Below are 25,730 nucleotides of genomic sequence, written 5' to 3' on the forward strand. Positions count from 1 at the left end.
TCCTCTGACAGCTTTGTTTTTCCAACAGTTTTGTTGCAGATTCATATTAAAATGCCCATAATATAACTATTGTACATTGGCAGCCAAAATAAAATAAAATTTCACTGGCTGTTTTACCGTGTACACAGAAGTTGAATAAAAAAATCACAACCTTTTTTTTTACTGTATCATATGAGGAATTTAGAAAGCAGTGCTGGCTAAAAAATGAATTGATTTTCGATGTTTTTCTTTGATTAAGCATCACATTAAAAAATCTAACATTATATATTTTCCCGTTGTGACTCATTTTGTTTTATTTTAGATTACAACTGATGTAAAGTCCTGTGCATACGTTTTTTGACAAAGTCATAAATAACTGTCTGTGTACCTCCTGGAAAACAAGTAAAGCACATGCCGACACATTTATGTTATTATGTCTGGTAAAGATCAAGGTTACAAATTCGCAGACTTGAAATCCTGACACCAACTAAACATGCTGTCAGTTTGATAATAAGCAACCATGGTTGAATGAATTGATGCATAAAATGTGAAAACTAGTTTAATGAATTTGTATTTTTGAATTTAACATACAAGCTACAAGAAAACTACCCCTTTGACTGTACTTTATTGTAATACTCAATTCCAGCCTCTCATCATTTTGCTTGTTTGTTTTTCTATGAAAAACAAGATGTGTTTGTGAAACACTATGCCCCCATTTATATGACCTTTGACCTTTTACCGCTGAAAATGTGCAGCTCTATGAGATACACATGCATGCCAAATTTCAAGTTGCTTTCTTCTTATTGCAAAATTTATGGCAAATGTTAACGCTTGAAGCAAACAAACCAACAAGCAGACAGTGCAAAAAACAATATGTCCCCTATTATAGACTCGGGGACATAAAAAGGCAACCCTCATGCCATTGAATGCGGGTGTGTAATTTCTATGGTGAAAAATTTGAGTAACAGCACATATAATTTTTTAAGGTGTGTTTTCAAAACGTTATGGCCTTATCTTTCCAACTATGTATGCCAATGTTATTGAAAATATCTTGGGTATGATGAAAATTGATAGCAAATATTGCAAACTTTATATTGAACAAAGAATGGATGTATTTGCGCATGTTAAACCTCAAACAAATCTGCAAAATGAGGTTACATCCAGAAAAGCCGTCATAATAATTATGTTCATAAAGTTAAACGTGTTGTCACTTGCCATTTTGTTTACACCAGGCCATCCGAATAACTTTCCATCTTTGGCAGTTATCCTCTTTCAAGTGTCTGATAACGTTTACAGACCCACATTTTAGGTTTATTTTGTTTACATTCATCGTCTTCCTATATCATGGTGTGATCAGATCGAACAAGTTGGTAAATCAATATAGAGGTACATGTGAAAACTTAAGCTAGACGCAATAAGCAGTCACATGACCAGATCTAACCTGACACAGATAAACTAAGATTGTATTTCAATGTTTATGTCAACAACGAAAGAAGTTTTCAATAGTGATACAAATGGCTTCCAATTTTGAGAGTTCCATCAATAAAGGATCAGACGGGTTATATGACTTTTCTTGTAACACCTGTAAGGAAAATAACAGAAATACCGACGACGCTGAATTTTACTGTGAGGAATGTTCTAAATTGTACTGTAGCAAATGTGTGGAGCATCATAACTATCTTTTCAACAAGCATGCACTTTTAAGCACGAAGAACATCAGCAAATGGCCTCAGACCACTGTGGATGCACTGGAGCAATGTCAGGAGCACCAGAAAGAAAAACTGACAGGATTCTGTGAGGACCACTGTCAGCTGATATGTTATGTCTGCCATGTCCACAATCATCAGTAAGTACAGGTGCACTCGTTATAAAAATATGTTTTGCACAGGTTTAAACAAACTTTTGACAATCCTTCATTTTTTAATGTTGTACAAATTACACAAAAATGCTTGTCATCTTCTAAATATCCATATAAAATTCTTATAAAACAAGAGATGTGTTTGTCAGAAACACAATGCCCCCTATTGCGCCGCTTTGAAGCCATAAATTTGACCTTTAGCCATGAACGATGACCTTGACCTTGACCTTTAGCCACTCCAAATGTGCAGCTCCATGAGATACACATGCATGCCTAATATCAAGTTGCTATCTTTAATATTCAAAAAGCTATGACCAAACTTTAACAAAGGTTAATGTTTTAGGAACGAAAAATACAATGATATTTGACCTTTGACCTTGAAGGATGACCTTGACCTTTTACCAACCAAAATGTGCAGTTTTATGAGATACACATGCATGCCAAATATTAAGTTGCTATCTTCAATATTGCAAAAGTTATACAACTTTAACCAAGGTTAATGTTTTGTGACACACATAAACAATGACTGACACAATGACAGACAGACAGGCCAAAAACAATATACCCACGATCTTTCGATCTGTGGGCGCCAAAGTGTAGGCTGCCAAAATTTGTGCTCTCATATTTCGGATTATTTTGAGAATACCAGTGACAGGAAAATGTGATTTTTGTCAGTGATATTCATTAATGTTTGACGGATGCAATACTTAATTTATCTTTAAAAAAAGATATGCTAAAAGTAGAATATTAGTAGAAACTATTTGATCTGTGTTAATATTTTGGGAATATTTTATCAACGGATTAATATTTTTCCTGTGGTGAACACTTTCTCAACGGATTAATATTTTACCTGTGGTGATCACTTTCTAAACGGATTAACATACTTGCAATCACAATGTGTCTGATTAGATATAATAGGGACCAATTATTGGCTTTATCTGCAGTGTCGAGAAATCATACAATACCAAACAAAGGAATGTTAACCATTTTAAAGCAATACAATCTTTTGAAATATAGAGGTACCCGAGGCGGTAGAGATCAAGAGTTACGTGTATGGGACACAAATAGTGGAGTAAATTTAAATAATCTACAAAGTTTACCATCACAAATTCCAACTGTAACATCTTTGAAAAGACACAGCACACAAAATATTTCAGATGCAAACTTAAACAACCTCTCATACCCCAAGAATTGCAATACACTAAATGGTCTAAACGAAAAAATATCTTGCCTTACATTGAACTGTCATTCTGTTGTCAGAAACAAAGATGTTTTGATTGGTCAATATCTGAGAGAAGAAAAAATCGACTTTGCCGTATTCACAGAAACCTGGTTCTCAGATGAAAAGCAACACCAAATAGATACCTCAGACTTAAATCAAAATGGTTATACAATGAGTACTGTAAATCGTTCAAATAGAACAGGCGGCGGAGTGGCTTTAACTTGTCGGACTGGGGTTACTGTACGAAAAGTGTCAAGTAGTAATACCCGGACATTTGAACATGGTATATGGCAACAGTTTCTCAAAAACATTACAATTAATGTAATTGGCGTTTACAGACCACAATCATTAGGGACTGGACATCAATTTTTAACAGAATTTTTCGAATTCATGGAGGACATTGTTCCCAACTATTCAAATCTTATGATTCTTGGAGATTTCAACTTGCATGTCAACAAAACTAACAGTGTTGTAACTGAAATTAAGAATTCTCTTGTAGCAATGGGTTTGGAACAACATGTTAATTTCAGCACACACACAGAGGGAAATGCACTCGACCTAGTAATCTCTGAGGCTACAAATGGTATTGAAATCAATTCGTGTGAACCAGGCCCTTTCTTTTCGGACCATTGTGTAGTTAAAGTCGTTACCAAAGTACAAAAAGAAAATATCAAGAGTCAAACAATAACATTTCGAAATTTTAAAAACATAGACCACTCAGCATTTACTAACGACCTCAATGAAATGTCAATAACAGCAAACAAAGCAGACACTTTTGTTGAGCAATTTGAAGATGAAATCTGTAGAATTCTTGATAAACACGCTCCATACATTGTGAAAAACAAAATATCGTGCATCAAAACCATGGTTTAATGAAAACATTCTTGAACTAAAACGTAAAACACGCAAACTGGAACGCATGTGGACCAGACCAATATGAACTTTTCAAAAATGCCAGAAATAAATACACTTTCAAGTTGAATGCAGAGAAGCAACGATCGCTTAGTCAAAAAGTAATTGATTTTCACGGAGATTCTAAAAAACTCAACAAGTTTGTATCAGAATTAACAGGAAAAAATACTGATAACCCTATGCCGGAAGGTGAAAGCGACACCGCGATAGCTGAAAATTTTGCCGATCACTTCCTTGATAAAATTAACAAAATTCGAGATGCCCTTGCAAGTTTCGAAAAATGCACACCCGATCACAAGGAAGTGCCATGTTTCGGTATGTTCGAGGAGCTAACCCAAGATGAAGTGAAAGAGATCATCAATCATCTTCAAACAAAATCATGCGAACTAGAATCATTGCCAACAAGAGTAATAAAATCATTTTTAAACGAGTTACTACCGTTCGTGACAAAATTGGTTAATCTCTCTCTCTGAGTCAAGGAGTTTTTCCTTCAAAATTTAAAAAGGCAATAGTAAGACCACTTCTTAAGAAAATTGGACTAGACCTGAGTTATGCCAACTATAGACCAGTGAGCAACCTATCATTTCTATCGAAAGTGATTGAAAAGGCTGCTCTGTTTAGACTCAATATACACGTAAATGAAAACAATCTCCTCCAAAAAATCAGTCAGCCTACAGACAATTCCATTCTTGTGAATCTGCTTTACTTAGACTAGTCAATGATATACTCGAAGGTATGGAAGAACAAGAGGTTACAGCACTTATCGCCATTGATTTGAGTGCTGCCTTCGATACAGTCGATCATGTCATTCTACTAGACGTGTTGCAAAAACAATACGGTGCATGTGGCACGGCACTAAACTGGATAGACTCGTATCTTCGTCCAAAAAGCTGTCGCATAAGTGATAATTCAGCTTTTTCGGCGGCACGTTCTCTGGAGTGTAGTGTCCCCCAGGGTAGTTGTCTTGGTCCATGGCTCTACCTGACGTACGCTGGAACACCGTTTGATGTCGTTCCTCCCTCCATCACAGTCTACGGTTTTGCAGACGACCACACCGCAAACAAGCGATTCAAACCTACATATTCTTCTGTTGAAAGAACTGCCATTCAAGAACTTGAAAGTTGTGCACTCGTTATTAACAACTGGATGAACGAGAATAAACTGAAAATGAACGCATCAAAAACGGAATTCATCATGTTCGGTAGTAGACACCAAATAAATAAATGTCAATCTAAAGAAATAGATATTGCTGGTGACACTGTTAAAGCAGAAAAATGCATACGGTATTTGGGTGCATATTTAGACGAAACACTAAATTTTAAAGAACACATCAAAATTAAGTGACGTACAGCCATGTACAACTACCTTAAAATCAAAAACATAAGGAAATACTTAATAAAAGAAGCAACAGAAATACTCGTTTTGTCTTTGGTAATATCCCATCTAGATTATTGTAATCTCATCTTGTATGGAACAGCTCAATTCGAAATAAATAAAATGCAACGCATCCAAAACATGTGTGCCAAATTGGTACTCGGCCGACAGAAATATGACAGTTCAAAAGATGCCTTGTATGAACTACACTGGCTACCAGTAAAGGCTAGGATAACATTCAAATTACTGAACTTCATGTATAATTGTTCTGTTGGTAACGCGCCAAAATACCTTACAGAACTATTACAAGAAAAAGTACCAGCACGTGACCTACGATCTACCTTCTCGTATGACGGATGTTATGATGTGAAACGCACAAAGAGAAAAACTTTCATGGACAGGAGTTTCGGAGTTGTTGGTCCGAAACTGTGGAATGACCTTCCATCAAGCATCCGGACTTCCGCATCAATAAACATTTTCAAAAGGAATTTGAAAACATTTCTCTTCAGAGACTTTTACAACCTATTTTAATTTGAAAACCTATGATTTAAAAAAAATAATCGAAACTCAGTTGTACGGGTTTTTTGTCACTAGGACTCATATGACCAAGCAATTAAAGAATTGTGCGGGCTTCTTTGCTCGAAAATGATATTTATTGTACAAGTGACTGGTAACCAAGAATCATTAGGGCTTCTTTGCTCAATGATTGAATTACATCAACCAGCTGTCTTTTAGTCATGCTTAGGCCTTCTAGTTGTGTCTTATAGTCACACTTTAATTTTAACCTTCAAGTTGTGTCTTGTAGTCACACTTGGTCAGTCTATTTGTGACTTGTAGTCACGATAGTTCAAATAAGGTTAAAACCCAAAAGAAGTGTCCTTTAGTATGACAGGTGACCGGAAGCTGTGGGATCCGACAGCCAGAGTGCAGAAATATTCTTTTACGTATCCTTTTAGTTAATGAAAAACAGTGTATTTATATTGCCAAATATTTGCTCATATTATCATTATAATTATTTTCTTAACTCTAGTTATATCAATTTATTACATAATATTTTACTTTTACTGTGTTTTAATAGTGTAGCCGGTATTGTTTTATTGCTTAAGTTCCTTACAGCATTCTTATTTATATCACACATTTTAAGATCATTAATCCTTTAATTAATGCTGCATAATATTAGCAATACCTCTTATTTTTTATCAATTTTATGTACATATATATGTTTTGTACAACGCCATTGAATATAATTATATAAATAGGCGTTTAATCAAATTAGCAAGTTTCATGTTTCAAGTTTCTTTCGATCCGGGGGCATAAACATTCTGAAAAGAAGCGAGACTAAAAAGCCCTTGGCCCCTCGCCTAAATTTATGCACCATCGTAAAGCAAAAACAATTTAAGACTGCATGTTGCAGCATTTTCGCATGTTAGGCTATACTTAAAAAGCCATGTATAGACAAAATCTTAACAAAAGATATTTATGACATTCAAAAAGACTCACCACGTTCATGAACACTGGTAGGCTTCTTTCTTTCCTTAACCAACATACTAACTTCGAAACTCTCACATCAAAGCATTCTCTAAATGTTTCAGTTCACAAGATTCTTTCAACATTAAGTAATTTGCAGCAAGTTATTTGATGCAAACAATGTATTTTTAAGGGTATTTATATAAGTTCAAACAGGGTAATAATTCTTGCTTAAATTGTGTGGTTTGTAACCATGTGTACAATGTGTACAATATTATAAAGATATAACAAAAACAATTTAAATTTACCAAGACTTTGTTGTGTTACCTTTAGTCTTTAAACCATTTCATTCAAAGACCAACAAGTTATAGTGGGAGTTATACAAAATCAAACAACATTATTATATATTAATGCTGATATTATGTTTCACATAAGAACATAAAGAAAATAAACATATTTTAGTGAAAAATATCAGTGAAAATTATCAATAATTTTCACTTTTTCACAGTTACAACATTTTCCTGGTTCCCAATATTAATGTATTTAGGATGGTAATCAATGCCTGATTCAAACCTTGAGAAATCACCCCATTATTTTGACATCACAAATTTCATTTTTAACTATGTTGCTAGTTAAACACTTGTACTTTCTCAAACAAGAGATGTGTTTGTCAGAAACACAATGCCCCCTATTGCTTTGAAGCCAAATATTTTACCTTTGAATTTGAAGCATGATCTTGACCATTACCACTCAAAATGTGCAGCTCCATGAGATACACATGCATGCCAAATATCAAGTTTCTATCTTCCATATTGCAAAAGTTATGACCAAGGTTAAAGTTTAGTGACAGACACACACATACAATGACAGACAGACAGAAAGACAGGCAAAAACAGTATACCCCCGATCATTCGATCCGGGGGCATAAAAAGCATAAACAAAGAAAATGTGTTAGTTTTGATACATTATCGATTTTCATTTACGGTATCACTCGTGAAACAACAAATATTTTTGAGAACATATATGCAGCAAAAGTATTCCCTGTGACCTTGACCGTTTGATCCCTTGGTTTGAAAAAACTGACCTTGACCTTTGATCTTTTAGTTTGAAATTACTATGAATACTATCCTTCATCTAAATGGCCAGCATACCAAATAATATATTGATAAGCAAGTTTTAAGATACAAGAACATGTGACCTTGATTTTTTAACTGATTAGTCTCAATACATAGGCATCTTCCTATCCTCCCAAGAAACCAGCAAAGCAATTTAAATGGCCATAGGTCAAAGCGTTCTGTAGATATTGTGTGGAAACACAATTGTATCTAATAAAATTATGTGACCTTTACCTTCGACCTGATGACTCCCTTTCCAACCAAGTAACCACTATACCAATCTGCATGATAATAGTTCAAAGCATTCTCTAGATATAACGCAGAAACAAATGGTCTACTGACCATATGACCTATACACAGCCCACCGATGGACAGGTGCAATGCAATATATCTCTGCTTCTTCGAAAATTGGCATAAACAAATCTTCACGACCATCTGTGATTTAAGGTTTTATACCTGTTATCTGACATTTTGATTTTTATTTCTTTCTTTGCATATTTCATATGTCATGGGCTTTTTTGCGTAAAAGCGTACATTTTACCTCTGTGGTTGAATATTCATGCATATATCTTGTTTTCATTTTGACTAAATTAATATTCTAGTTTTAGGCACATAGAATGTTTCGAGGTAACTGAACTTTACCAAATACGACAATTTAACACAAAGCGCATTTAATACAAGTATTGTACCTTACAATCAATAATCTACCAAAATCATTAATTATCCTGTGTATTATAGTAAGTTATTTAGTACTGTGCGCCCTTCTGGTCCAAACGACAATGTTAAAATATTTACTTGGAAGTTTAAGTCATATTCTTAGGTTACAAATTGTACATCTGGGAATATTAAAAATGCTTGGAAAAACACATACATGAATTAATGTGGGTTTGTTTTTGCAGGAAATGCAATCATGTTGTACTTATAGCTGACAAGTTGAAAGACTCCAATCTAAAAAAAGACTTCAAGAAGTTGTCAGAAACATTAAATTCACAACACAGGCAGTTGATACAAAAAAAAGATGACTTTGAGGAAAATATGAATTCTATTGAGAAATCTTACAAGAAAATTCTGGAAGAAATCAAAGCTTTACGTAAGACAATTAATGATTCTTTGGATCAATTAGAGATGAATAATTAGCAAGCATTGGATACATTGCTGGCCACCATGAGGACATCTATTCAGACTGACATCGAAAACTGCAATCAGTCTATCAAAAATATAACAGGCTTAAAAGAAGTTTGGCTTAGAAGAAAAGACAAAAGTAAAGCACTGAAATTTATCAAGTACAGAAAATGCCGTGACCAGACCCTCAAGACAGAAGCAGTTTTACAATCCATGACAACAAAGAATGAGATGACACTTACCTTTAATCCTGATACAACCATCAAACAAACCCTGTCCATCCTCTCAGGGTTGGGACAAATACTCAGCAACCTACATCATTCAAGTCATGTTACCAAACCGTCATCGATATGGGATCCAAACCAAGTCATCAAAGTGACGAGTAGTAAAAAGTATAAAGTAAGAGTAAAGAACGATTCTTATGAATGCCACATAACAGGTATATGTGAGACAGCTGCTGGACAACTCCTCTTAACAGACTTGAGGAACAATAATGTGAAGCTGCTGGATCAGACCTAAAGGTGGTGGACCAATGTGTCTTACCTTATGGACCAACATCCATGTGTAGTATATGGTTTCCAGTCTGGTGGCTGTTACTATGTATAATGGCTCCGAGGTCAACATCATCAGAGTAACCAATGGTCAGTTGATAAAGGACAGTATACTGAAGTTCAAACATTACTGCTGTGGTATTGCCCATCACCAGGGTAAGCTGTATGTTACAGATAGTACAGCTTTGTATCACTACACTGTGGATGGAAGGTTGGTGAGCAAGATGTACGAGGATGCATCAGGTAGAAATACAGGTAATAATTATGGCTATCATTATAGCAAAGACCTATGCTTTAACTATCATTGAAATCAAAATGTTATAATGTTCATATACCAGTAATCCCATCAAACAAATCTATGTTATGTAAATAATGCGCTTAACATGTTGAACCAAATTACAAAAAGTTGCTTGCATGCATTTAAATGAAAACAATGCAAATAAACAAAATCTTAATAATTAAACAATTATGTATTGATATTAACCACTTAACCAGTGTATCAAAATAAAGAACAACACTGTATCACATTTACAATATAACTTGTCTTTATACTTGAAATTTACTATACTTCAATGTCCAAAGAGGTCTCTATGTATATTTATCCATGTTCATTAATTTAATCAAATGTTCTGTGTATGTACTTAATACTACATGAAAGTTATGCTTCATTCTTATCAAGAACATTAGACTCATTACTTTTTATAGCATTACCATCATTTCCATTTATAAACAACATCTCATCACTGTCTTACATATCACAGTTGAATCACCTATAGGTATAATTTTGCAATTTATTAGTATTTGTATATTTGCAATCTTTAGGAAGTTTTTGTACTGCGTTACACTCCCAGAATATATGGGTAGTTGATTCTTCTGACATTTTGCAAAAAGTGCATGTATTACTATCCGACAAGCCAATGTTTATGGAATCATTTGCTAAGTATTACATGCTATTCAATATTGTTTGGCTTGTTGTGGTACTGGAATTCCATTTAACATAATGTATAATATCTTTGTGCATGAATGCATGAATTTAGAATTATAGTTGTTTTATATATATCAACAATGGGATTTGAATGTACTTTATACTGGTCTAATTTGACATTTTTTACTGAGGCAAAGTATGCAGCAAGAACCTTTTTTAAGCCTTCATAATTTTAAAAGTTTACTGATTTATTCATTTTGATGTGGAGCTCTTGAAGAGACACAAACTATCCACAGTCGTTATAATATCGTTAACATACTGAATACCATTATCATGACAATATTTAAAAAAAAACTGTATTCATTGTTGATCGAAAAACAGAGGTATATCTAAATGTTTATTATGTTTATAAACATTATCAATGTTAATACTTTGCTTGATAAGCATGGAAGTATTTTTGAAGCCTCGTGCAGTTCATTTTATTTTAAGAATATGGGGATACATATTGTATTTTGGAGAGTGCGTATTGGTTGTTTTAGCCAACCAAATAAAACAGTGTGTCGGATTAAAACGCTTGTGATTTCTAAAGGTGCTCATTGTAAGATTTTAACCAGTTTTCGACTTGCCATGTGCATTGCCGCCATAAATCTCACATGTGGCGATGTAAAATCCAACCCGGGTCCCCCAAAGAAACCGGAACTAAGCGCAAAACACAGCATTCCAACCAAGATACCGCTCTGTAGTCGCTAGATGGGTCAGTACCCAACCGTCCCGTGAGTCGAGCAACACATAGAAAAACACATACACAAACATGGCGCTCAGTCTCAGAACACCCATCAAACAGCGTTTGATCCAAAACAAAGACGTATATCAACGTATGCGACTCCGCTTGTCTTCCATCCGAATTCCCAAGAATGGTCACAAGAAACAAACTCGACCACGCGGGGCGAAAACAGGTCAGTCAACAGTCTCGAAATTCTGGAATTGCTTTCGACGATAAGGAACGATGTGAATAAGCAACATCATAAAGTCTCGACTGATAATACAACTATAGATTCAAAAATGGATAAATTCATGTCGACGATCAGTGATCTTAAATCAGACAACGAACGCCTTAAACAGGATAACATTGATCTAAAACAACAAGTTACTGCCATGGAACAAAAACTGGAAATTACTGCAACCAATCACGGCGCAATAATCTTAAATTTCATGGCATACCAGGAGCTATCAATGAACAATGGGCTACTACAGAACAAAAACTGAGGGAATTTATGAAAAACACGCTAGGACTGGGTGATCAAGTAGATAATATAGACATCGATAGGGCACACAGAGTGAAATCTCGCAATAAAACATAATGTACACTTATAGTTCGTTTTACCAGATTCAAAGATAGTGAATTTATTTTCAACAAAGCAAAAACCACATTGAAATCAAACGCGCCTGTTTCTGTGCAGCAAGACTTTTCTGATCGAGTCAAGCGACACCGGAATACGTTAGGCGAACGGACGATCATTGAGCGAAAAAAAGTGCAACTATGCATCCATACGATTCTATAAACTATACATAAACAACGATATCTACACATTTAATGCCAATACACAAAGTGTTGAGGCAGCGCTTTACGCAGGAGTTTTCAACCACGTGCACATCATCCACGTGGGTATAACAATAACAATAACAGCTTTAACGAACGACGCTTCGATGACCACTAATGGCACCAGGGCGAAATACCACATGGACCATCCGTTACCGATGACAGCCTTTCTCCATTGGCTACCGACAATCTTTCCGCTATTCGTTCGGACATCTCCGAGGATGACGACACTCCGAGCCAATCAATCATCTCATAGAAATCGGGCCAAGGCCTACACAAAAACCCTTGTGAAAAATGCAGTATATTCACGCGAAACATTGCCGGCTTAGACAAACATCAGGACAATACAGAAATAAAAAAAATATATTTACAGACGTTCGACATGATAAACTTGTGTGAAACATGGGGCAACATTTTTTAGATGGATTTTCTTGATATGATTATGTCAGAAAACTTAAACTGAATACCTTACGGAATAGTGGTGGCATTAGTGTCTTTTGACACAATAAGCTAGAATCACTTAATATTGTAAAAAGGGTATATAATAATTTCGTTGATTGTGTTGTAATTCACTTTTGTTTTTCCAAATGTTATGACATAAAGGATGTTATTATGTACTTTACCTATGTATCTCCCGAAGGATCGACTATTTATAACAGTACTGATTATTCTGATTATTCTAACGGTATTACTATTACCAAAATTTATGATGACCTAGAAAAAATTAGGTTTGACTATCCCGGTACGTCTCTGTTTTTGTTAGGTGATTTGAATAGCAGAACGAAAGATTATCTCGATTTTATACCATGTGATACTTTAGAATATATCTACGGTGAAATCGACTATAAGGTAGTACATACGAAATACCTAGGCAAAATCAAGATAAAATTGGGAATAATTTTGCCCTCTCTCCCGCAAATCTATGTTGCATTTTTAATATCCATATTCTTAATGGCCGATTTCAATCCGATAAAAATGGCGAATTTACCTGCTTCTCAAATGACGGTTCAAGCGTAGTTGACTACATAATAGCGTCATCAGAACTTTTTAATGCGCATTTGAAAGATTTCAGAGTATTAGATAGAGATTACTCCGATCATTTCCCGATATCATGTTTTATTGAAATGAAATTTAATAGACGAGTTATCTTCCTTTCTGCGTGAAAACTATGGTTCTGGTATTTCTGTCACCACTGATATTCCCGACATCTTTTATTTAATGTTCGCTGACGATATCGCAAATTGCGCGGAAACAAAACAAAAACAAGAGCACCGCTCGGCTGCGGGTGCATTTTTGAAGAAATGAAAGCTTGTCAGATTTTTTTAAGAGGTCCCAATGACCTTGACATTTGATCTAGTGACCTAAGTGGGTGTGGCGTGTAGAACTCATCAAGGTGCAGCTTAATATGAAGTTTCAAAGTTGTAGGTGGAAGCACTTTGATTTTAGAGCCAATGTTAAAAAACCTTGACAAAATGTTAAGGTTTTAGCACGACGCGGACACGACGACGGACACGACGACGGACACGACGACGGACACGACACGACATGACGAGCTGGCTATGACAAGACCTCGGGTTTTCTCCGAAGACAGCCGAGCTAATTACAAGGACACATTAATTTAATTGAGTTATTCTGTCCAAACACAGAAATGGAAGTAAATCTCACTAAAACCGAGATAATCGTATTTCGTAATGGTGGATTATTAAAAAGCACGGAACGTTGGTATTTTCGGGGCAAAGATGTAAAAACAACACCAGTATACAAGTTTATGGGCCTCATTTTAACCCCTTCATTATCTTGGAAATTGGCACTTCATAAGCTAGCTGCCCAAGCACAAAAGGATATATTCTCAATAAATAATTTTCAAAAGCCATTTGGTTACTTTCAACCTCTCGAAATGTTCACAAGTTTGAATTCCATGGTCAAACCCATTCTTTGTTACGGATCCCAAATATGGGGATATGAGTACATACAAGCAATCGAAACTGTTCGCACCACTTTTTGTTTAAAAAATCCTGAAACTTAATAAAAACACAAATATTGTGTTGGGAGAATGTGGTAGACATCCATTGTGTGTAAATTATTTTACGGATTGTATTAGTTATTGGTGTAACCTTTTACAAATGCCCGCGCATCGTTATCCGAGAAATTGCTATTTACTGTTTAAATCACTAGATGACGCTGGGCGAATCTGCTGGGCATCGAAAATAAGAAATGTGTTGTTCACATACGGATTTGGTTATGCGTGGATAAGCCAAGATGTTGGTGATAAAAACATGTTTATATCATCTTTTAAGCAACGCGTTATTGATTGTTGTACGCAAAAATGGCACGACGACGTTTCAAACTCGAGTCGATGTCATCATTATAAACATAACACAAACCTACTTAACATAGAAAAGTATTTATCAATTGATTTAACACCAAAATATAAGATTGCACTTTCAAAATTCCGTGCCTCAAACCATAAATTACATATCGAACTGGGTAGACACAATAATGTACAAAAAGAGACCAGACATGTAATGATTGTTCTACAAACGAAGTTCGATATTTGGATTGCGAATACCATACTATCTTCAACTGTACCAAATATAATGAAATACCATTAAATTATCTTTATAACTGGTATTCTTCAGGCGATTAACCGCTTAATTTTTATAGCTTAATGAGCTCTAATGATGAAACTATTTTTTAAAAGTTAAGTATATATGTGTATCATATATAGAAAATTATCAATAACAACAAAAGTACTTTGGATATATGTTAATATCTAAAATATGAACAACTTTATAATGTATATTGCTATATTAATTAATTAACACAACCCGTATGTATTTTTATAAGTATGTACTAGACACAACTCTGATACGATCCAATAGTTAGTTATAATGTATCACTATGTATTTTGGGCCGGAAGCCTTTGTTTACAAAATATAATTGAATTGACTTTCAACATAGTCGGAATATATAATTATAAACGATAACATCCGGAAAGGAGTGTCTCTTGTTAAAAATGAAATCGACTGTTTAGTATGGATTAAACTTCATAAAACAAATTTTAAAATGAAAAATGATATATACATTGGATTTACATATATAGCGCCCGAAAATACACCTATACATAACAGACTTGATAGCGACATTTTTAAGATGCTAGAATCTGATATAAACGACTTTGAAAAGCTTGGAACTGTTCATGGGACAGGGGATACGAATTCAAGAATAGGCTTAAAAAGGATAATATAGCACATGACCGTTGTTTAAATAATTACGATTATATTGATATTGATTATCCACTGCCTAGGGCAACTTGTGATACGAAGTCAAACCGCTTTGGGGACTATTAGATTTATGTATAGCTACAACTTTTCGAGTTTTTAACGGTAGATTGCATAACGATAAGAACATTGGCAAATTAACCTGGTCCTAACTTTACTTTAAACAAACGTAAACAATAACTATGTTGTGCGATTTGCGAGAGACGCATATATTGTGGCAACATGTTCACATATAGCTTCAATACAAACTTGCTTTTTATATAGCAAGTACAAAACTTCTAATCTATACTTACAAGTATTATTTTTGCACATATTTGTATTATGTGCATAAATTTTTGCTCCGGTAAAATCTGTAGTAATTTTTTATGTAAATTTCGCCTGGTTCAAGCTGGTTCAAGCTTAAAAATAACTTTCTAAAATTGAACCGCGTTACCATAAAGTACTTTTCTTTTCCGATTAACTACAGATAAAACCTTATATTCATCACAAGAATGGTAGTCGCCCACAACAACTCCCTGTACTTTTCTCTGGTTGAAAACGTAACGAAGGAAGAAACGTGTGAACCGTAGCCATACACTTAATCCATTCTTCAGAATATAGGGATGACGGCCTTTATCCGAGCATCTTCTTAAAAAAATCGTATTCATAAACATACACACAGCATAAACATACACATATAATCTTGTATACAACAACAACATGAGTTTAAATTTGATGTTGCCACGTAGACGCCTTCGCTAGAACTGAAATCGAACGCTATTTATTTCTATAAATAGCCCTACACAAACAAACTTGCGAAACCGGTTTGTTTTCTCATGTCCGTCAGGACAAAAGTACTCCGCTATACGATGTAACGCGGATTGCTAAAATTTACACTCACAACGGGCAAAGTGTAATAGATTACCTTTTAACGCATATTCCAAATTTTGAAAATAGTGTGCACTTTGAAATAAAAGATTTTAATGAATTTTCCAATCACGCACCACTTGAATTTAATCTTAAAACTTACGTAAAAAATAGCGTGTCTATCCCTAGGGCACAAACCTTTATTAAATGGAATACAGAACACCGTTATGCTTTAATTTCCGAAATATCAATGGACATTGCAAGTCTCGAGTCCCAGTTAATAAATGGTATAGAAAATAGTATTAACACGGATGATTTGGTGTAAATGTTAACCAATTATTTAACGACAAAAGGCAATCTTTTTCATGCGTACTGTAAACTCCAATACATATACAATTGAGACACATTATAAAAACCTACAAAAATTGTACGATGAGGACTGTAAACAGAAACGTAAAGAATATAAAGAGGCTTTCTACAATTTTCATTTGAACAAGGATGATAACGCCCGACAAGTAGTACTTGCGAAAAGAAAATCTTACGAATATGTATGTCGCAAATGCAAGGCAGATTATAACCGTTAATTGGGCCGCAAGATGGATACTATGAAATCTATATCACCTAAAGAATTTTGGAAATTGTTTAGTAAACCGTCTACGAATCAGAAAGCGGAAACAATTAATTTAAACGAGTTTGTCGAACATTTTAGAAGTCTTGCAAATAGTGGGGCCCTTCGTGATAATGACAACAATTTTAATTTTGTTAAGAATTTGACTATTGTAACGAAAGGGCAAGTTATTATCCTTAACTAGACAGGCATATTTCGTTGGAAGGGTAACAATAAGGTGCGTTCGTCGGATAACATCATAAACGAATATTTTAAAGAGAGTGTTCATGTTATAAGACCTGCATTGGAACTGCTATTAAGTTGCATACTCATTTCAGGCAAATTTCCCAGTAGCTGGTCCACAGGCCTGATTATCCCCCTTTATAATCAAAGTACTGAAAGTACTGGTTTGACGATGCTTTTGAAGAGGATGGATATATAGAAGATATTTGTTGGATTCGGTGGCATATCGATGTTCCCAGAAAAAAATGCAAAAAATATCGATATTTTCACTGTTATTTTTCACTGTTTAAAAAAGTGAAATACCAGTTTATTTCACTGATATTTCTGTATAAATCACCGGAAAGCATAACATAAATAAGCATCCATTTAAGTTAATCTACATCACCGCAATTGTGTAATTTTTATTGCTTGTCATTTATCCGCAGGCAAATAGTTAATGGTTGTGGTGCAATCGTTTTCGTTCTTGGACACTGCATCCCTTCAATCAGTTCAATGAAATTTATTTACCTAAATATCTCATATTTGAACTTAAAATTCTTTTGGGAGAAATGGTCCAGACAACTGGATAAAACAGCAACAATATGCTAACCCATTGTTTTTCGAGGAACATAATTTAGGATTCCTGTGCTAGCCCCCAATCACAGTATGTTGGGGTATAATAATAATCAAACTTTGTTTTTCTTCTCAAAAGATTGTCGTAGATTACAAATTGATGAATATATCATCCAAGACTACACGTTTTAGAAAGCCATTTTTTTCATTTATTTTTATTGATAAACAAGGTTTTGTAACAATCTATACTATACATAGATAGCTTTAACAGCACAATGTAGCTCACCTGAAACTGATTGTTTCCTAGTGGTGTTAACTTATTTTTCATGAAGATCTAGAAAAAAAATGCATTGTGAGTATGAACAAACTATTTGCGTCTATCAGATCTAGTTGAGTCTTGTAACCAAGATCCTACTTTTATTTATTTGAACATTCTGATCAATTGCCATGAAGATCAGGTAAAAAATGTAAGTTTTAACATGGATTTTAATGATTTTAGTTATTGATCAACTGCTTGGAAGCACATGACCCACTTTGGAACGTGACCTGTTAATCACTGAGACTAGACCTTGTGACCTAAATGTTAAATATTCTACTTTCATGCTTGACTTTGATATCATTTAAAATAATGTTCTAACCAATTTACAAGTGGATCAGAGAGAGAATGTGACCACTAAAGTATTAACAGAGCTTTTCTTATATTTGACCTAGTTCCCTAATTTTTGATAAAATATGAAAACAAAAATGACATAGAGGTGACTAGTTTCATAAAAATCTGACAAAGAGGTGACACCCAAATTATCTTATGTGTTCACAATAAACTTTGGATAAAATACAACAAAGAGTGATAACAAAAGCTCACCTTGTCACATCATAACAAGTGAGCAAAATAACCAAAACTATGACATCATATAATTGCTCAGTTACCTCCAATAACAATAAAATGTTACTTTTGAAACAAATACAATACCTTCCCTTTCTTACTACAGGCTGTTCTAAAACAAGATAGACCTGTATCGCTCACTCAAAACTCCTTCAATAGTGTCAAAAACTTGTGTATGATTTGACTAAGTTGTAACCTAGCTTTAGCCTGCCAGGACCAACTTGCAAATTCAGCTTTTGATTTGATTAAGATCATTGTAAGCAATTTTCATGAAAATCAGGAAGATAATGTGACCTGTAGAAAGGTAAAGGAAGTTTTCTATATTTTAATGACCTAGTTTTTGACAAACTACCAACTTTCAATCTGAAACTTTATTTCATCGGGATAACATTCAATTCTGTCCAATTTTCATGAAGATCTGGAAGAAAATGTGACCTCTGGAGTGTTCATTCACCTTTTCTGTGATTTGGTTTGTTGACCTAGTTTGGACCACATATGACCTACATATGACCGTCTTTCAAACTTAAACTAGAATTGACAGAGATGAACATTTACCAACATAAGACAAACAAGGGCTGTTTGTAAAACATGCATGCCCCCCATATGGGCTGTCAGTTGTAGTGGTAGCCATTGTGTGAATACATTTTTTGTAACTGTGACCTTGACATTTGACCTAGTAACCTGAAAATCGATAGGGATTATCTGCCAGTCATGATCAATTTACCTATGAAGTTTCATGATCATATGCCTTGCTTTTCTTGAGTTATCATCAGGAAACAGTTTTACTGTTATGAGTCACTGTGACCTTGACCTTTGACCAAGTGATATGAAAATCAATAAGGGTTATATACCAGTCATGATCAATGTACCTATAAAGTTAAATGGTCCTAGGCGTAAGCATTTTTGAGATATCATCTGGATACTATTTTACTGCTTTGAGTCACTTTGACCTTGACCTTTGACCTAGTGACCTAAACATCAATAGGGGTAATCTGCAGGTCATGATCAATGTACCTATGAATTTTCATGATCCTAGACGTAAGCATTCTTGAGTTATCATCCGGAAATCATTAAACTGTTTTATCTCACTGTGACCTTGACCTTTGACCTAATGACCTGAACATCAATAGGGGTCATCAGCGAGTCATGATCAATGTACCTATGCAGTTTCATGATCCTAGGCGTAAGCTTTCTTGTGTTATCATCCGGAAACCATTTTACTGAGTCAAGTCACCGTGACCTTGACCTTTGACCTATAACTCAATAGGGGTCATCTGCGAGTCATGATCAATGTACCTAAGAAGTTTCATGATCATAGGCGTAAGCATTCTTGACTTATCATTTGGAAACCATTTTTAAAGTTGAGTCACTGTGACCTTAACCTTTGACATAGTGACCTGAAAATCATTAGGGGTCATCTGCGAGTCATGATCAATGTACCTATATAGTTTCATGATCCTAGGCATAAACGTTCTTGAGTTATCATCCTGAAACCATTTTACTATTTCGGGTCACTGTGACCTTGACCTTTGACATAGTGACCTGAAATTAAATAGGAATCATCTGCGAGTCATGATTAATGTATTTATGAAGTTTCATGATCCTAGGCATAGGCGTTCTTGAGTTATCATCCGGAAACCATTTAACTATTTCGGGTCACCGTGACCATGTCTTTTGACCTAGTGACCTCTAATGGGGTCATAATTTTATGCGAGTCATGATCAATGTATCTATGAAATTTCATGATCCTAGGCAAAAGCGTTCTGAGTTACCATCCGGAAACCATTTTACTATTTCGGGTCACCGTGAACTTAACCTTTGACCTAGTGACCTGAAAATCAATAAGGTTCATCTGCGAGTCATGATCAATAAGCCTATGAAGTTTCATGATCCTAGGCATAAGCGTTTTTGAGTTATCATCCGGAAACCATTTAACTATTTCGGGTCACCGTGACCTTGACCTAGTGACCTCAAAATCAATAGTGGTCATGTGCTAGTCATGATCAATGTACACATGAAGTTTCATTATCCTAGGCATAAGTGTTCTTGAGTTTTTATCAGGAAACCATTTTACTATTTCAGGTCACCGTGACCTTGACGTTTGATATAGTGACCTGAAAATCAATAGTGGTCAACTGCGAGTCATGATCAATCAACATATTAAGTTTCAAGATCCTAGGCATAAGCGTTCTTGAGTTATCATCCGGAAACCATTTTACTATTTCGGGTCACTGTGACCTTGACCTTTGACCTAGTGACCTGAAAATTAATAGGGGTCATCTTCGAGTCATGATCAATGTACCTATGAAGTTTCATGATCCTAGGCATAAGCGGAAACCATTTTACTATTTCTTTTTTTTTTGTTAAACGTCGTCAATTATTAATTGTATATAGATTTCTCTATAGTTTGAAAAACATTTAGGCAAATATTTCTCATGTAAGATAAAATGCAAATAATTAATAAAATATTCCCTTTTAATCAGTATGTTGGTTTATCGGTCAATAACAATATCACTTTGAACATTGAATTATTTAAAAGTTATAACAAACATTAAATGTTCTCCGAACAAATGACTCATAACACATATAACAGATTGATAGGAAGATATGAACAAATCAAGGTTGCTAGGTTGCCCGCCTAGAATGGTCCTGTTAGTATGGAAGTACTTGATATATAAATGTATTAGCCTGTCGGTGTTGTAAAGACATAAAATATTTTATGAATGTCTCAAAGTGTAGAATCACTTTGCATTTAGTAAAAGAAAGGAAACATATAACCCTTAAGTGGCTGACAAGAACTTGTGGCTAAATACAACTAAAAAAAGGCATTATGATTCTTGAAAATAAAAGTAAACATCATTATATATGAATTTTCTGATCAAAAGTGTTTTATTTAGTGAATAGGGGAAATACATTTTCAAGAATAAACAATATAATTATAAATGTTTTGGCGAAGTGATAGTATTATCATAGTACAGTTTTGGTCTAAAAATCCCGTAACATTTTTTAAATTTCATAACACCTTGTTGCAAAAAAAAATCATGAAAAATAGAATTTTCAGAGTAACCTATTAAAATAAAATAAACAAGGGCTGTTTGTAAAACATGCATGCCCGCATATGGGCTCTCCGTTGTAGTGACAGCCATTGTATGAATATGAATAAGCGATCTTGAGTTATCATCCGGAAAACCACCTGGTGGACGGAGCGAAAGACCAACAGTCCGACCGACATGTGCAAAGCAATAAACCCCCTCTTCTTCGAAGGGGGGGGGGGCATAAAAATGCTTTATATGACCTTAGATATTATTTTTGCAATCATTTTTCATCAATTACAAATGTTTAAAAAAAATATTGTTTCATGCTACTCATGGTACCAGTTTTTTGTCAGCAAATTAATCACATTTTTTAAAAATGCATTACCCCTTGTTGCCAAAAAAATCATGAAAATATAATTTTCAAAGATATCCTTTAAAACAAAAAGAAAATGCCTTCTTAAACCTTAAATATTATTCCTTCAAGCATTTTACATCAATAATTTATGTTTGAAAAAATCATTGGTTCATGCTAAATACTGTTTGATATACTGTAAATAATGTAACTACACATCCAAGTAGTGAGTCCATCAAACTATTGCAACCGAAACACCTGGTGTGCCAAGGCACCAGCCAAGGTCAAATGCCTTCTGACTTGGTACATTTTACTATTTATATGTGTATGCATTTGTATGTGTTTGAAAAAATGTATAATCTTTAATGACATCTTCTGACCATGCATGTCCTAGATTTCAAAATCAAGGCCCTGGTCTGACGCATTGGTAACATTAACGTTAAACTGTTACCAGGCTTCTGAATTTAATTAACCAGGTCACAGGAAAAGGGCAGTCTAATATGTATCCAATTAAACTATTTGTCATTGTCAGAAACCGCTCTTAAGCAAACAGCTTTCAAGCAACTGCAGGCTGAACTGGATCTAAACTGGCCACAATCGCCTCAATGTCTCTTTTACTGGGATATGGTTCATTTAACTTTAAAGGGATCTTTTCACGTTTTGGTAAATTGACAAAAATTGAAAAAAGTTGTATCGGATTTGCAAATTTTCATTTTAGTTATGTTATTTTTAGGAAACAGTATTACTGAACATTTACCATGGTCTAATATAGCCATTATATGCATCTTTTAACGATTTCAAAATTATAAAGCGTTGCAACGCGCAACGATTGAATAATTTGGAGAGTTATGTTGTTGTTGTTTAATTGTGTGAAACTACGAAGATTGCTTATACTAGGTATAAAATACGTCAACTATTTATACTTGCCAGAATAGTCGAGCAGGCTAATGCGTTTTTACTCCAGGACTAAGGGGGTCACTGGTTCGAGCCCTGCTGCGGACTACTTTTTTTAAAGAATTTTATTCTGGATTTTTAACAGCTGGAGCTTTTAATATCCAATGTTTACATTTATTAATATAAAGCATTTAATGACTTACTTCAAAACATGTCAAAATCTGTGAAAAGGCCCCTTTTAACATAATATCTACTCCTAAAAATATGAGGTCAATATACATGGACTAAACGGTAAATTACGTCTAATTATTTGGACTGTAATGACATCAACTACTTAAATAGAAAGAAGAAAGTATTCATACTTACCAGTAATTTGAGTAAAGAGTTTGTATTCAATGTTGTATTTCAGGACAGCTTGGTGATATGCAAATCCCATATGACATGTTGATATCGGGTATCATAGCCATTCAATAAGTCGCAAAATGCTTAAACAAAATTTATAAAGCAAAATGTGACTTAAATTGATAACTAAAAATACCAGTATCATCAGAATGCCAGTTTTGCCTTGTCAAACTGTCGAGATCCAGAAAGTGTTTCATTCACATTGAATATATCCTTCGAATTCCATTAATTGTTGCATTACTAAATAGCGAAACAAGCCGATTTAAGCTGTAAGAAAGTTTTGACACGAGTGTTATCAAGTCTCTCGTGGGCGAAGCCATAGAAAGTGATCCATTCACATCGAATATATCCTTCGAATTCCATCCTTTGTTGTTATTAGCGGAGATTTAGTGAATAAATAATTCATATATCATAAATGACAGCTTCTAAATAGCGAAACAAGCCAATTTATGCAGTAAGAAAGTTTTGACTCGAGACTCTCATGGGGGCAGCCATTGTTGAATGTTGAAACACGAACGACAACTCTGCTAGGAGAATGTAATCAATGACGAGCAATCTCATGCGCAGTGGCGAATGCAAAAGGGAAGTAACTGAAAAATCGAGTTATCTCAATCGGACTGGCTCGGTCTTTTACATAGGTCGCCATTGTGAGAAATTTTTCTACTGCTTATGAAACCTTGGGCGACGCTGTTCCAGCATCGTCAAAAAGCAATGGCGATATTTTTCTCAGCCACATAATTGTTAAAAGTTTGATATCACAAAATGAAAGTGAAAGTAGAACTGTCAAAAATGACAACCTGTCAACGTGTTGTTTTTGCTGGCACGAGAGGGCGATTACACTCAATGTGTTCACATTTTGACTATAGGCTTTGTCAATGACCTTTATAGTATGGGTAGCTTTGATATTATTTATTGCTATAATGTAACTGCATGATTGTGTATATGTTTACAATACACAAAGCATAAATAATGATATAAATATACTGATTGAGCTTATTATAATCTGAGAACTATAGCCAGGTCAATTAAGGACTTAAAATACAATTTTGTGTCCTGATTTCATGAAGAAATGACCATGCATTTCCTAGATTTCAAATTCAAGGCCCTGGTGTGACACATTGGTAGCATTACCGTTAAACTGTTACCAGACTTATGAAATTAGTTTTTATTGAACTATCTAAGAAAATCTAAATCAGGCACTGCTTTTTCTTGTTTTAATACAGTCATAGATCAGTTGTGGCCTCTGGGTAATGACCAATTTTTGCTTACTTGTCACACCCTTAAAACTTTCTACACGTCTATAATAGCAAATCTGGATTTAGGTGATCTTCAATGGTACATTTAAACTTTAGCTCTGTTACAAGAGTGCTGGTAAAGTCCAGTCACATATTTAAATCTAGGCCATGTCAAAATCTAAGTGTCAAAGACAAATGAAAGATGCGTTCATTAATTATTGTCTAGTTGTTTACTACTGCTGTAAGTTTTTATATAATATGACTGATGAACATCATGTGAGAGAAAATTAACATTATCATTGTAAATCAGTTTTAGCAACCTTTTAGATAACAAAGAATGCTAGTTTTCAATGTCGCTTCTGGGGATCAAACCCGTAGGGCTTTAAGGAAGATTCTGAAATGTTCGATCCCTCGAGAGCAACAAAACCAAAAATTAAGTCAAATATTGCCGACTCGGTTTTTTGAGTCGGTTCATGAGGGATAATGGAGCTTGATTGGTCATTGTCGGCTCTGGTACTACTTACATGTACCACGGGTACTCTTAAGTATACTTACATGTACCCCAGGTACAGTAAATAAACGTAATTGTACTCGGTCCATATAAGACTGTACCCGAGTTGTATTCGCGCCCAAAATCCGATGTCGGCGCAACCGATTATCTTAAACACACTTCTCTTCAAAAAACACTGCATCAACATGCTTTTTGAGTATGTGTTCCGATAATATAGAGGCCATTCTACAGAAAATTGACATAAATGTGTATATATAATTATTACAAAAAATAGTCGACAACGACTGATTTAAGGTTAAATTTCCCGGGTACATTTTAGTACATTTACCGTACCCGGGATACATGCAAGTATACTTAAGAGTACCCAGGGTACATGTACGTAGTACCCGAGACGACAATGAACAATCGAGCGATACTGGAAGGTGCAACATCTCTCACGCCCCCTAGCATCGCCTTTAGCAGTATTCAATTCTCAACAGGAAAGTGCTGGAGTCATTGATCCCGAGGGACAAGAAAAACAATTGATTAATGTTCGAAATAAATAATTTGATCAATGACAATTCTTTATTTGAGCCAGGTCACAGGAAAAGCGCAGTCAAATCAGTATCCAATTAAATTATTTGTTATTGTCAGAAAAACGCTTTTAAGCAAACAGCTTTCGAGCGACTGCTGGCTGATCTAGATCTAAACTGGCCACAATCGCCTTAATGTCTCTTTTACTGTGACACAGTTCATTTAACTTTAAAATGATAAATAGTACTAAC

At 34.7% G+C, this 25,730-nt stretch overlaps 1 protein-coding gene across 1 annotated transcript; it reads left to right on the forward strand.

Moving 5' to 3' along the window:
• The first annotated feature begins 1,401 nt into the window (after window positions 1-1,401).
• Window positions 1,402-10,068, forward strand: LOC127874102 (probable E3 ubiquitin-protein ligase MID2). Its single transcript, XM_052418242.1, has 2 exons — window positions 1,402-1,825; window positions 8,827-10,068. Exons 1-2 carry the CDS (start codon window positions 1,494-1,496, stop codon window positions 9,062-9,064), a joined length of 570 nt encoding a protein of 189 aa, XP_052274202.1. The 5' UTR covers window positions 1,402-1,493; the 3' UTR covers window positions 9,065-10,068.
• The last annotated feature ends 15,662 nt before the right edge of the window (window positions 10,069-25,730 follow it).

This window comes from Dreissena polymorpha, chromosome 3 (assembly GCF_020536995.1).
Source record: "Dreissena polymorpha isolate Duluth1 chromosome 3, UMN_Dpol_1.0, whole genome shotgun sequence".
Classification (NCBI taxonomy): Eukaryota; Metazoa; Mollusca; class Bivalvia; order Myida; family Dreissenidae; genus Dreissena; species Dreissena polymorpha.

Bases quoted from the DNA above. Each gene is read 5' to 3' on its own strand.
- LOC127874102 (XM_052418242.1), top strand. From the start codon at position 1,494: ATGGCTTCCAATTTTGAGAGTTCCATCAATAAAGGATCAGACGGGTTA. The intron at 1,826-8,826 runs GTAAGTACAGGT...TTGTTTTTGCAG, and splicing joins TGCCATGTCCACAATCATCA to GAAATGCAATCATGTTGTAC.